This window comes from Phoca vitulina, unplaced genomic scaffold (genome assembly GCF_004348235.1).
Source record: "Phoca vitulina isolate PV1807 unplaced genomic scaffold, GSC_HSeal_1.0 scaffold68, whole genome shotgun sequence".
NCBI lineage: Eukaryota > Metazoa > Chordata > Mammalia > Carnivora > Phocidae > Phoca > Phoca vitulina.
In genome coordinates this window covers 1,342,305-1,356,211 of record NW_022589771.1, presented here as the reverse complement: position 1 = coordinate 1,356,211, position 13,907 = coordinate 1,342,305, and the positions used below count along the sequence as shown (strand labels likewise).

At 44.8% G+C, this 13,907-nt stretch overlaps 1 protein-coding gene across 5 annotated transcripts in view; it reads right to left on the bottom strand.

Moving 5' to 3' along the window:
- Positions 1-9,516: 9,516 nt before the first annotated feature.
- DYRK1A (dual specificity tyrosine phosphorylation regulated kinase 1A) overlaps positions 9,517-13,907 on the bottom strand; it is a 148,644-nt gene continuing 144,253 nt past the window's right edge. For all 5 annotated transcript variants that reach the window (XM_032392599.1, XM_032392598.1, XM_032392597.1 and 2 more), the window contains one exon: positions 9,517-12,792. In XM_032392599.1, the coding sequence (XP_032248490.1) occupies positions 12,172-12,792 (621 nt within the window). In that variant the 3' untranslated portion in view covers positions 9,517-12,171. The remainder of the gene's footprint in view (positions 12,793-13,907) is intronic.

Genomic DNA, 13,907 nt, shown 5'->3' with positions numbered 1-13,907 from the left:
TAACCTCCATTGGGAACTCCAGGTGGATAGTGTCAGAACTGAATTGAACTGTTGGACACCCAGCTGGTGTTTGGAGAGGATCAGGGAATTGGTTGGTATCAGGAGGAAAAAATAAACATCCCCACCGCCTTCGTGCAGGCAAACTGATGAGCAGAGCTCAGGAGTCTGAGGGCAGACAGCTTCCGCAATCAAACTTTGAGGCACCAACTAGCCTCTGGGCCATCATTCCTTGCTGCTGGACAGACAGCTGTCCCGTTGGTGGTTCTCTGCTGGAAAGCAGACTTCGGAACCAACAGACCAAGGCACGAAGGTGCCATCCTCCACACGGTTCAGAGACACTCTGAGGAGCAGAGCCAGAGGATCCTGGATCCCTGCCCCAAGTTTGCCTTTTTTGGAGTACTGATGTGGGAAGCTGAACCCTCCTACTCCTCTTTTGCTACATCTATTGAAGGGATAGGCAGAATTTTTCTTAAGAGGCCAGATCTAAAATATTTTAGGTTTTCTTGGCCAAGAGGCAACCATCTAAGATACTGTGGGTTTATATCATAAAGGAAAAAAAATTTAATTGGTGAAATTCAAATATAATAATAATAGGTCTAATAATACAGGTCTACTAATGGGAGAGAAAGTGAACGGGTGTGGGGGTGGGGACAGAGGGAGAGGGAGAGAGAGAATCCTCAAGGAGGCTCCATGCTGAGCACAGAGCACGACAAGGGGCTCGATCCCACGACCCTGAGATCATGACGTGAGCTGAAATCAAGAGTCAGACGCTCAACCAACTGCACCACCCAGGCACCCCAAGAATAATGTTAATTTGGGAGGGGGGGGATAACATTTCACTGAATTGAGGTTCAAAGCTAGAATTGCCTACCGTCAAAAGCAATTGCCCGTGTTTCTGTTAATGCTGATCTGTAGTAAGATTTTGCAGATTTCATCTTTGAAAAAGTCTTCACACGGATAGATACTTCTATTGAAGATTGATATCAGGCTATAAGCCCAGGATTTTCAGATGAGCGTATTTATCACTTGAAAGGCATGTATGGAGTTCGGTTAGATTTTTCTCTTGAGGTTTGCCTTGTAGCAAGTTAATTGCTTCAACTGAAGGTTATGTGGGAGCTCCTCAAGTGATGTTGAATGGATTTTGCAATATGGGGATTTCTTTGGGGTTCGCATTAAGGTCTACAAAACACTGCTTGAACTGCAGCTTGAGCTCAGTTACCACGTCTGCTGCAAACATGGGTGGGACTGGAACTCGCGCTTCTTGCGTCACCTTGACAACACTGGAAGTGTAATGATGCAGTCTTACCATTAGTTGTGATTCCAACACTAGTTCCTGTTGAAATGACTCTACCATCGTATGAATTCCACATATACACCTTGTTTTGCCTTGTGATTTTAGATAGAATTCATTGAGAAATGAAGTCTACAGCCAAAGCTAATTTCCGAAGCTCTTTGGGGTTTGGTAACAGTGGTTGAGGGCAGTTCTTCTCATTCGGAAAAAGTTCAGTCTTGGTCCTAAGCTCAAAAATTGAAATAAAACTTTGCCACGACTCCACCACTGAACTGCTGTGTGATAGACCACGTCAGGATATTCAGCTACTATTGCTGATGAACATTCATGGAACTGTTGAGAGTTCCGTCTATGAGAGCAAATGAAGTTCACTGTTGACAATACTGGTTCAGTAACACGATTCAAATGTTCTCCACAAAATACCTACTGATGTAAACAGTGCAGTAAACAGCCATAAGCTCTAACACCCGATACTATCACAAGCTCTATGAGTTTGTCCTAGTAAGCCTTTTCTTTTCCACACATATTTTTTCCACCATCAATTGTAACACATCTTAGCAGATTCCACTTCAGGTTGTACTGAAGCCGTTTTCTCAACTTTGAAAACATTTCTGCCTGTAGATCTTCCGCACAGACCGTTGCCAGAGCTGAGTTCTTCAGTAACTCCTAGCTTGGCACAGGCTCCTCAAATGTCTGAGCCATTAGGTAACATAGGTCAACTCTTGTAGCAAGAGTCAGCGACAACCACCACTCAAAATCACTTGCTTGGTTTTTTAACGGACACTTGATGTTGCTCATAATACCCTCAACACTTGGAGCAGCTGCTGTCATTGACAGGCTAACAGTCCTAAACGAACTTTCTCTGGGCATGTTTCTTCCGCTGCTGCATCACACGTGACTTCATGAACTCACCACGGGACAGTGGTTTCCCTGCTCGGCTAACAAACAAGCCCATCAGAAACCTACTTTGCTTGTAGCATCATTTTCCTTTATTTGTGTGAAGAAATTCTGTGATCAGATATTCAATTTTAAATTTTCTAATTTTTCTGGCCACCGTTTCCTTGTGAGTTAGGACTATTCCAGTGCACGTTTAGATGGAGAATGCCAACATCTACGGTACCCCAGGACAGCTACGAGGTCACTGCATGTTACCACCTAACTCAGGAACGAGATAATCCACCCTCCACCGTGCCGGAGAAGCATGGCAATACCCGAAGCCTCCTTTCCTCCTTTCTTGTGTTGACACGATGGGTAGACACTGGTGCTAAAGAATACAACGCAGGGGCGCAGTCACCCACGTGGCACACGGACGCTGCTGAGCTACGACCGAGTCACAGCCGTCTGTGGTCCACCACGTGGCAAAATGACATGCCACGCAGCTCTCGGTGGCAACTACTCAACTCTGCCATCGTAGCCCCAAAGCAACCACAGAACAATGGGCAAATTTTTAAAAATGTGGTATTCCATTATACTTCATTTATAGATACTGAAATTTAAATTTCCTAACTTTCACATCATGAAATACTCGTTTAATGTTTTTCAACCTTATTTATTTATTTTTTTGGGGGGGGCATAGGGGTAGACGGAGAGGGAGAGAATCTTAAGCAGGCTCCACACCCAGGGCGGAGCCTGACACAGGCTCAATCTCACGACCCTGAGATCATGACCTGACCTCAGATGCTTAACCAACTGAGCCACCCAGGCGCCCCATGATGTTTTTCAACTATCTGAAGTGTACAAACCATTCTACCCGTACGGGCCACACACACACACACACACACACACACACACACACACACACACAGAGTGGCTGTGATTTGTTGATACTTCATGTACGACAATGGACAGGAAGCAGGGGCCAGCCAGCCCTGCCTTTCTAGAGCTCTCCTGTCCCCGAAGGGCCCAGCACCGTGGAAGGATGTGCCCAGAGTTTGCTGTCGGGCACAAACTGGGAAATGCAGGTAACGGGCGGCACGAAAGCAAGGTGAAAGGTCTCAGGGAGACAAATGAAGCTTCCCTGGCAATCACTACAACGCGATGCATCTATTTGCTCTTCCATTTCATCCCTATTTTTACCTTTGTTCAGAGCCCTAGAGGGCCTCCTGACCTCTTGGTCCAGGGCTGTGGCCCCGGGGCCCTCTCTTACGTAGAAAGGGTCGAACTACAGTGTGTCTGGACAAAGAGTAACTATGGTGCCTGGAGTTGGGGGGAAGATGGGAGGAGACAAGGGGAACTAAATATCACATGGGACAATCAGTTGTTGCAAAGGGCTACCCCGCTTTGCATCACAACACCCCCGGAGCTGCTGCCGGGATAGGAATTCTTGAACCCTGGAAACTAGAAGGGACAAAAATGACCTAAAAAAAAGGGGAGGGGGCGAAGGGAGAGGAAGAGAAAGCAGCAGTCTCCGCTGGATTCTTCAGAGCCTCCTGGAACCTATTTTAGTTGCCCAATTAAATGAAAAAAATATATATCAGAGATACATCAGTTCATTTCCAAATTCACGAAAAGCCTGTCAAAATAAAAACTCTTTAGGCACCACAGGGATTCATCAGGATGACAATGCAGTCATTCTTAAATAACTAAGCTGACTTTAGCCCCGAAGCTGAGAATCTATGTTAATTGAGATTAAATTAGTCTCACCCATTACTCTGCTTCTAGGGGTCCACCCAGCTGTCGGTGTGCTAGGTGATCTTGAAAGTCAGGGTCAGCGTGGAGAACTGAGAGCAGGCTGCACTAGAGGCCAGTCACTGACCCGTTGTGGCATCTGGAACAAGTTGCTTAACCTCTTGGGTTTTCTCAAATATAAAGGGTGGTGTTGACCAGAGCTTCTCGAACTTGATCACACTTAGGCCTTGCCCAGGCCTCATTCAGATGCAGATTATGAGAGTGTGGGCGGGACCTGAGATTCTGTCGCTGATGTTGCCAATCCCAGGCCACCCAGAGTGACCATTTCCACCCCCCTGAGAGACCCCCGAGGGTCAAGGAAGGCATGATGGGGTTAATTTTGGGAACAGACAGGCTGCTCATGCTGAAGTGCCCAGGCTCTGCTCTTAGCCCCCTATCCACCACCTCATCACCAGCACCTGCCTGAGAAGCACCCAGGCCTACCAGCCCCAGGCCCAACTTCCCCACCTTCAACCCATTCTCTTGTGGTAAATTAGCCACTGGACCTCTTCACTTAGATGCCCTGTAAGCCCCCCACGCTCCGTGTCCTGTAACCAGACGCCTGGGTATCCGGCACACCTGCTTCCCCTTGAGTGCTCCAGGCACCCACAATCAGCACTTGGCCATCTGCAGGGTTGCAGCTGGAAGACACCCAGTTCCTCTCCTCACCACCACCTCTCTCTCTATCCGATCAACCCCTAAGATCAATCAACTTCCCTTCCTAAGTAAGTAGACCCTAACCACTTAAAAACTTGTATTGGCAAGGCCTGATTTCTCATTACACCAGGCTTTGAACATACTCTTGCCTTCTCCTAGATTCTAGAACATTCCCACCACCACTTAAGCCTCAATTCCTCAGAGAAACTCATGCCAGCCCCCAGACCAGAATACACTGGGCTTATTTGGGATTATTCACCAACTATCTGCCCCTACCCCCCAAAACCGAACAGTGACATGCTGGTTGGTCATCCCTAGGACACAGCCAAGTGTCTTGCACAGGACAGGCATTCATGATTTGTCTTCCGTAGTCCTCATATCAGCTGCCCTAAGATCCCCGATAAATATTCTTTCTCTTCAGGGTAGGACTTCCCATTTTTAAATTCTTTGTCCAGGATTAACCACTTTTTTTGATTTGGGGTGTCTTCTGCAGGAGGTAGGGGAGGTATTTCAAGTTCATGGTCTTGACCCAACCCGTGAGGGACAGTGCAGCCTTGCTCCTTGCACCCAGTCGCTGCGGCCCCCCTCGGCTAGAGCACACGCGGCATGGCTCGCGTCAGCAGGGCTGAGCTGGGGAGACAGGCCAGTAGGTAAGGATCCACACGGAAGGCCTCCAGCTTGAATCTTCTTGGCCACGACACAACGGGCAGGAGGCTCCTTCAGAAAAGCACGGCTCTGGGAAGGAAGACACCAGGCTTGCCAGCACCCACACCCGCGTGTGGAGGAAGACCTAGGAGCGAGTCGGCCGCGGGTCAGAGGGTGGCGGCAAGTAGAGGACTGCTGTGTAGGCAGCCTGCGAACAGCAAAGCACCGAGCAAGTCTGGGCGGAGGATGAGCCACAGCCCAGAGCCCGGCAGACTCAGCCTGGCCCGCGTGAGCCCAGGGCTGGGCAGCTAGCGCGGGACTCGCACGGGACTCCTGCGGGCCAGGCCCCGCACACCGCAGGGGTGCCGAGTGCAGCCGGTGCAAACGGGGCAGGCCAAAGACGGAGAGCTGTCAAGAGGCACGAAGGCCAGCCCGTTTGACTCGCAAGTAGAAGGCTGTCTGTTGTTTGAGTTTTAGGTGTGTGTTGGGGGGCGGGGGGGAACGACTGTACCTCCCAGAAGAATTTTATCTGCCTCAGGTGAACACATAGGTCCCATTATTGGATCCATCATTTTCACCTTTTTCCAAAGCCTCGGGCCCGTGGAATGCACACGTCCCTGCGAGGTAACGTCAGTCACGTATATTCTAACGCAGATGAACGGGCTTTTTGCCCGTTTGTCCTTATGCTTGCTCTAAGGAAGGGACGATCCCTTGGGAATGAAAAAAAGAGATCACACTGAGGGACCCTGAGCTGGTGCAGGTACACACTCCCCTAACATAGCAACAAAGTAAATTAAAAAGCGAAACTCAGCAGCAGCTAGCCCCTGATGCTTTCAAAATAGGGGTTATAACCAAGTAAGTTCTGAAAGCTTCAATATTATCAGTTTATGAACTTGGAAACTGACCACTTCCTTATCCTCTTTTTCTCCCTGATCTGAGGCACAACTCTGAAGGCTAAAAACACAACAGATATGCCTTGGGGTGCACGGGACGAGTGGAGAGGGGCCACTGGACTCATGACGGCCAGGTCTAACCACAGCGCCTTTCCACAGTTACTCCTCCAAACAGCCTCCCTGAAGTTGTAGAGAAAAAGTCTACTTAAAAATCGTCCTTTATAAAACATTTAATTATCATACATTATGTCAAACCAAACTACAAAACATACCTCAAAATTCTAAAATAGATGTAAGTAGCAAAATCTAGTAGTAAAGTTCACATCTAGTTACAGACTGAAAACTGAAAAATAATCCCGTGTAATCATTCACAGAAAACACTACTCACCTTGTCTCCCATGGTGTTCACTGGGTTCATATAGAAAAAGTAGATTCATTCATGCTGCCGACTCAAACTCTACATTTAGTCACAAATTATCTTTACTCGGTGCTTCTCATACTGTGCTAAGACCCTTACGTCCATTAGCTCACGGAAGCCTGCGACTCCCACCTAGTGGATACTACAGTTATTCCCAGTAAAGGGATGTGCCCAGGACTGGACCCCAATTCTAGAGCTGAAAACCATAGTCACTGTGTCCTGGGGCCTCCACAAACGTTTGCTTGCTCAGACCCACGCCCTGAGGACTCCTCCACTGTTTTACAAAGACCACGTGAGGCCGAGCTACTAAGGATCAGGTCCCAGGCCTGCTACTGGGAAACTTAACACCTCTGAGAGCTGAGATGTCACATCAACCCATTTCCAAAAGGGAAGATGACAGAAGACACAAATTGTGCAAGTTTTACATACTTATATCTGGTAATTTCTGCCTCTCTTGGAGGCTTGTTTATAACATTGTATAATGCGGTGTAAGTTGTGAATTTTAATTGTTCATTTATATATTTTATACCTTGTTCAATTATTTATCAACATATGACTGTATGTATAAAAACTTCAATAATAAAACTATACTTTAAAAAGCTCTTTCATTCAGACTTCTAAGATGAGCCACAGGCATCTCCCTGCCCCAAATCATGCGGAATCACCTGTAAAGCGGCTTTACACACACAGATGCCCAGGCCCCAACCCTATTTCCTCCATCCTCCACCAGCAACTTGGCCATTGGTTTACCTCCCCATTTAACAAAGGCACTTTCTCAGCCGCGATGACCCCCCGCTCCTCCAGTACCCAGGTGAGCCGGTGAGAGCAAAGGGAAGCCGGCTGAAGGCTCGTGTGCGTCTCGGCGCTGCCCTGGAGCAGGGTTCCCAGCTTCTCCTGTGGAAGGCGGGGGATTCACGACAGGCCAGAGCTGCAAGTCACACGCCCCACTAACGTGTCAACAAAAGGACAAGCTCTCAAGGTGGGCAACCATGAAAAACGAACTTCTTCCGGTAGAGACCGCGCACGGAAACCTGTGGTGTCCAAGTACAGGCTCCTGCTATCCGAAAACAGAATTTTCTGAAAACTTTTGTAAGCCGACTTTTTCTCACTGACTGCAAGAAATCACAAGAGGATTTTCGCTCTTAAGAAAAAGCTGTTATGCTACGACTGTAGGTCTGTCTTTTGTAAAAGCAAAGGCAAATTTCTGGAAAGCAGGGGATACTTGCACCCGGTTATCACGCGTGGGCTTAAATCTGAATGTTTCCGTTGGAGAAATGTTTTGTCCTTTGAACAAGATTTAGGTTAAGAATCGGGAAAAAATTAACAATGACAAATACCTTGTGCTCTCCGAAAGTTAAGCAAGAACAACCCGGTTCTTTCTCTCTTCTCACCTCAAGCAACTGAAACCTGGGACTGTGGGTGTCCATAATGCCAGACACACACACACACCCGATGGTCCACTTAGTGAGTCTTGCACAAAAAGTACCTAGTGCTTTAGTTTAAATATGTAACAACGGCTAGTACAGGGTGAAAGGCCAGATGACCCAGAGGACGGCTGTCAGTGAATACACTGACAGGGGGACCGCTATGCATTAGGAGGGACAACAAAGAATAAAATAAGCTATTTTCTTAGGCGTTTTCTTACTTTTTCTCCTAAAAATGACTCAATGTGTATTTTCACCCTAGAATATTAAGTCTAGGGAAGGAGATCCAAAATTAAGAAAATGAGAACATCTGCTCTACTCTGACACCAAAGGCTTCTCAATGCGGGGCCACCAGATGTCCCAGGGAGCCTTCTAAGAAATTTGAATACGGTCTCAGTATACCAAAGTCGGCGTCCCCCTGCCCCAAGCCTTCATCTTAAAATTTCAAACGGTCTTCATATATGGCACTAAGGCCAACCTCTGTATCTGGAACAAATCACCTGACCTATTAGTTATGGTCACCACTACAAAAATGGATGTAAAAATGAGTACTGAGCTTGTAGTCTGAGAGTGAACAAAGTAAAGGCCAAAAGGAAATTGGGGGACCTGGAAGAAATTGGGCATTTGCTATCTTGTCTTTGTAGTTTATGTACTTCCTTATTATATGACTTATTTTAACAGTAAGTTTTAACAACACAGGAGCTGGAAAGGAGGGTACAGTGACAAACGCAATAGGCATACTGTGGTCCTCCTAGAATGACTGCAGCCATAATGATTTTTTACAGATAGTTCTAACATTCACTAAAATAAGCCTAGGATTTTTGAAGTCTGATACCATACAAAATGTGCCACTTACCTAAGTAAAATGCTCATACCCTAAGAAAAAACTAAAGCAAGTTTTTCTTTCTTACATGTTAAGTCTAACTCTGTGTGGCCACCCTGCATTCTACAGAATCACATTTAACTTTTTAAGTAAGGTTTTTTGCCTTCTTGACAAGCATCTTAATATATACTTATAGATTAGTTTATAAAAAGAGAAGACTTTAGGTCAGCCATGAATACACTGTGGCAGGAGTTTCAGACTCTGTACAAGAAAGTCCCTGACTCGCCCCCTTACACGGATCTGGGGAAGGAGGTACAAGACGACGTGTATTCCCTCTTGCTTTCCAGCAGGTCAAAGCCTCTCAGAGAAAACCACTGACCCCTCACAGCCATTCTGAACACTACAAACTAGTAGCACTTTGAATCAGAGAGAAACTGAATATACTTAATCACCCATTGAGAGAATCCATCTTAAAAATGAAAATGATCACAATCAAAACCTCCAATCTTTACTTCCTGAGATCTGGGACGCCTACCTAGGTCAACGTAAATACTATTTTCCTTTTCACACCTTTGACCAAACTTACACTCAATATACCTACCAGACCATTACCTGGACCAGGTTAATTGCATAGGAATATTTTTACTATGTTTACATTTTTCTTAATTTTAAAAAAGCATAGTAAAGAGTCTGAGGACAAATTATTCAACTGTTTATCATACATAAGACCGCATGACTATGATACAAAGGGGGGTTCTTTTCATTTAACGTTACAATATACACAGCAAGTCCGGACCAGATCTTACAATCTGCACACAGGTATTTAACCTTTTCCATGCTGTTTATGTTTTACAATGCACAGAAGTCCTGTAACCAAACCGTGTAGTAAAGCACACAAAACTGGACTGTAACATAACACAGTATGCAGAAGCATTGGATTTTATGATTTCCTTTATGTAAATAGCGATTTAAAAACTGCTTTTTGTTTTTTGGTGCTTGCTAAGATGTGGCAACCAGCACAGAAAAAAATGACCTGACCCATATAATATCTTCCCCTTATATTCCTAAACAGCAGTAACTACTGATTCCTTTTGATATTGCTATACTCAAGATGATATCCTTTTATTCACTGTAAACCTTTATGAACTTCCAAGTTCAAAAATCATCCACAGGCTTGACGTTTAATTACAAAATAAATATGGATTTCCTGATTAACAACAAAAAAATTTTGTGGATTATAAAAACGGGTATTTCCAAGTTTCCATTCACATTCACATAGTTTTAAGCCTTTCTTTTGTCACTGTTTACATATAAAAACCTGCTTTTGTTCAGAAAAAATTGAGCTAGTCAGCCACATGGAATTGACCAATAAAAAGTAATGTGGTGTTCTGCTGAGTTGTTTTGAACAGGGTTATCGGCAGAGGTAGATTACTGCTTCTTTCCTAGGCTTCTTTTGATCCTGGACAGATAAATTACTTGTCTTCATTCTCCCAATTCAACCGCTCAAAAGTATAACACCCTAAAATTGGTCAATTTAAAATGGGAACACAAATTTAGCAACTGCCAGACTGTGTTACATTAAGGCAGCATAATCTCAGAACTAGGCACCTGTTAAAACACCAGCCTGTCCACTTCAGGTCACACAGGAGAGTTCTGCTTTACTCGCGCTTGTATTTTGGACCTGTTGGTGCAATCAAGGTCTTGCTTTCAAGTTTACAAGTAGGTTAATCAGGAATACAAGAATCAACTGCTGGTTCCATAGCTTCTGGATCCAGTGTCCCTTTACCTTCAGAAGCCTGAACACACCTAGAATGTAACAGATGGTGTAATCTTGAATTAGATGTCAATCTATTAAGCTCAGTATACACACTGCTGTAGATGTACTGGCTATGGATTTAACGACAGTTCCAGTTTTGTTTAAGCAATAGTACAGCCATAATTTTCAACTGACATTTAAAAATGGTCTAGTTACACCTTGTGTCAAAGTGCAGAACTGCTACATTATTGGTTACAGACATCTATGTGCTATAAAAACAGCTTTGGTACAATAAATTATCAAAAAAGAAAATAAATTTTTGTAAAATTCACAGCATAATTGTGAGGCAAAAAAGCAGTCACATAAAATTCTGCATTTTTTTTTTAAAAATGTTCAGGATGAACAGAAGACATCTTTGTGCAGAAGAAATGGTGGAGATACCACGTGCCGAGAAAAAAAGCAAAAAGAAAAAAAAAGTAAAAAGCAGGAAGGGACACAGCTGTAGCTATTTCCATCAAAGCAAACCACTACTTCTGTGACCTTCAACCAATAAGGAAGTCAACTTTATGACACACGCAAAGTGACCTTGCAATACCTTACAATTAGTGGGTCACAAAAGTCTATTTTAAAAGAAAGGCCTCTTGAATTACCCATTCTCTGTGTTTTCAGCATTAAGGACTGTCTGCAAAAGCATGTCCAAAAGTGATTGCATCTGAAATGGTAGGCTCTTCTAATTTCGAGTCCAAATCCATAAGGCCAAAGGTTATCCCAAAGACCACCACTCAGACCTCCCCAGGACTGGCCACGACTGACCCGTTGATTGCTTCTCAGTGCACCTTGGTTAGGAGACCGGTCATGTTCCATTTACTATCTTACTGTGGCCTCTACAACAGGAGACCCACAGGATCCCATGTAATTGCTGCTTTGCTCCTCAGTAGGTTCAGACAGGAGAGTTCTGATCCCCGCCACTTAGCATGCTTACTGTGCCTTACAAACTCCAATACAACCGTCCCTTCCATACAGCTGAAGGTGATGTTTGTGTAAGCTGGAGGTCCCTCTTCCTTACAGTACTGCATTTCCGTGCCCAAGTGTGTTTAGAGGACTTAAAAACCCAAATTTCCCACCCCCCCACCCAAACAAAACAAACAAGAGGGGGAAAAAAAAAGGGAGGAAAAAAACAAAAAGAAAAAAAAAAAACCACCCTTAAGGGGCCCTTTATGCAAATTATGTGCAGTGCCTTTTTATTTTAAAATTAGTTGGCAAATGACCAAGACCAACATCTGAACATTAACTTTTGGGGGACAGAAAGACAAAAAAACCCACTATGACTGGGGTATGGCAAGTTAAAATGGGGGAGGCAAAAAGAGGACACCTCTGCGCTATCCATGACGATGGGTTTGGACATGGCTCTTTTAAAAACTTCATTGTCCCTTTGCAATCTTTTCAAGTTAAGAAAAAAAAAAAAAAAGCTTTGCCCTCTTGTAGCGGTTCAGTGTGTTAATCTCCTTCTGATGCAAGCAGCTTTGCACTTTGTTTTTTGGAAAAAAACACCACTTCTATAAAAACACACAAGAAACAAACTCAAGTTTCAATTTAGTCACGAGCTAGCTACAGAACTCTGTTGCACACAAACTCCTGTCATGGGGGACTCTTCTCTATCAGCCCCTTGCCTCATTGTCATATGTCCTTCAGTCATGTAATGTGTAGGACCTGTATTAGCAGAAAATTGGTATGTTGGATGTCCAGCTATGCCAGTCTCTTGGCGGGGATTGGAGTAGACGGTTAAATTAACGTCCATAGCTCCATTCTGTCCAAAGTCCAAGGTATTAGCAGCCACTGGGCGATTCTGGTAGGCCTGATTGCCTGGATTACCAGTAGAGGAGGAAGATGTGGAGGAGGAAGTAGTCGAGGAAGACAGGGATGTCATGGAGTGGTGGCTATGGCCGACCTCCATAGAATCCTGGGTAGAGGAGCTATTCGTTGGAGAATTGTAGACCCTTGGCCTGGTCCGGTTACCCAAGGCTTGTTGTCCATGGTGGTGGTGGTGGTGGTGGTGGTGGTGGTGGTGATGGGAACTGTTTCCATGGTGATGATGCAATGCATTCTGTTGAGGGGCTACATGAAAGGTTGTTTCTTGAACGGGATGAGTTTCAACAGTGACCTGTGTAGGAGCTTCAGTGCCTGACCAACCAAGGGGAGCAGGAAATTGTTGACGCACCTGTAAGAAGATTTTTAAAGGATTTATTCAGAGTACTGTTTCCAAGCTTTAATTCATCTTTAATCAAAGGCTATAACACTAGCATTTACACTAATTAGAGACAGGAGATTTTGAAACTTCTAAAGTGTTAGTTCTGTAATGCAAAATTCCAAATATATTAGAGTGAAAAAGTATTTTACTGTGAAAGCTGCAATTTCTAGCAAGCTATACCCATAAACAGGCTCATATATTTCACTGGCCACTTTCTTTCCTTGGGAGCATTGCTTATGCCACGGATCAGCAAACTTTTTCTGGAAAGGGCCAGATAGTAAATAGTCTTGACAGGTTCAAAATGAATTTACTTTTCCTGTAAAGCCCCTCTTCTCTCCATCTTTCCTGTTTCCGTAAGAACACCCTTTCCATCAGCTGCTCAGCAATTCCTCCATCCAAACCATCAGCAAGTACCACTGAGTCGGCCTTCAAAACAGAGCCCCAGCCTGACCTCTTCCCTCTGTGTCCACCACCGGGATTCCCTCTCTCCCAGGCTCCCACCATCTATCTCTTGCCTGCACTGGTACAACAGCCCCCTAAATCAGCTCCCAGCTTCCATCCTTGTGCCTTTTTCCGCCTTTTTCCAATCCATTCTCCATAGTGAAGAATAATCTTTTTAAAAACACAAATCCAATCACTTTCCTATTTCAAATCCTTTAATGATCTCTCCATGCCCTTAGAAAAACAAAATAATCCAAACTCCATATAGCGGTCTGCCTCATCTGGCCAATATTCATTTCTCCAAACTTCTCCTCGAGCTATCCTTCCTCTTGCTACCTGGGTTCCAACCGTACCAGCTCTTCCTTCTATTCCTCCACCTGGTAGTCAGTCTCTTTCAAATGTCTCAGGGCATTTGTGTCTACTGTTCCTTCTTGCCTAAAATGCTCAGGCTTCTATTTCTGCTTGGTCGCTTCTTTCTCATTTCAGTTCGAGTCTTCTCTGACCACTGTGGGTAAGGCTGCCCCAACTCCTGTGGCAGAAGTCACTAGCTGTCCACATGGCTGCACCACACTTCCCAGCCTCCCCTATACTTAGGTATGGCCACACGATGAAATTTTAGTCAGTGGAACATGAATGAAAGTTTC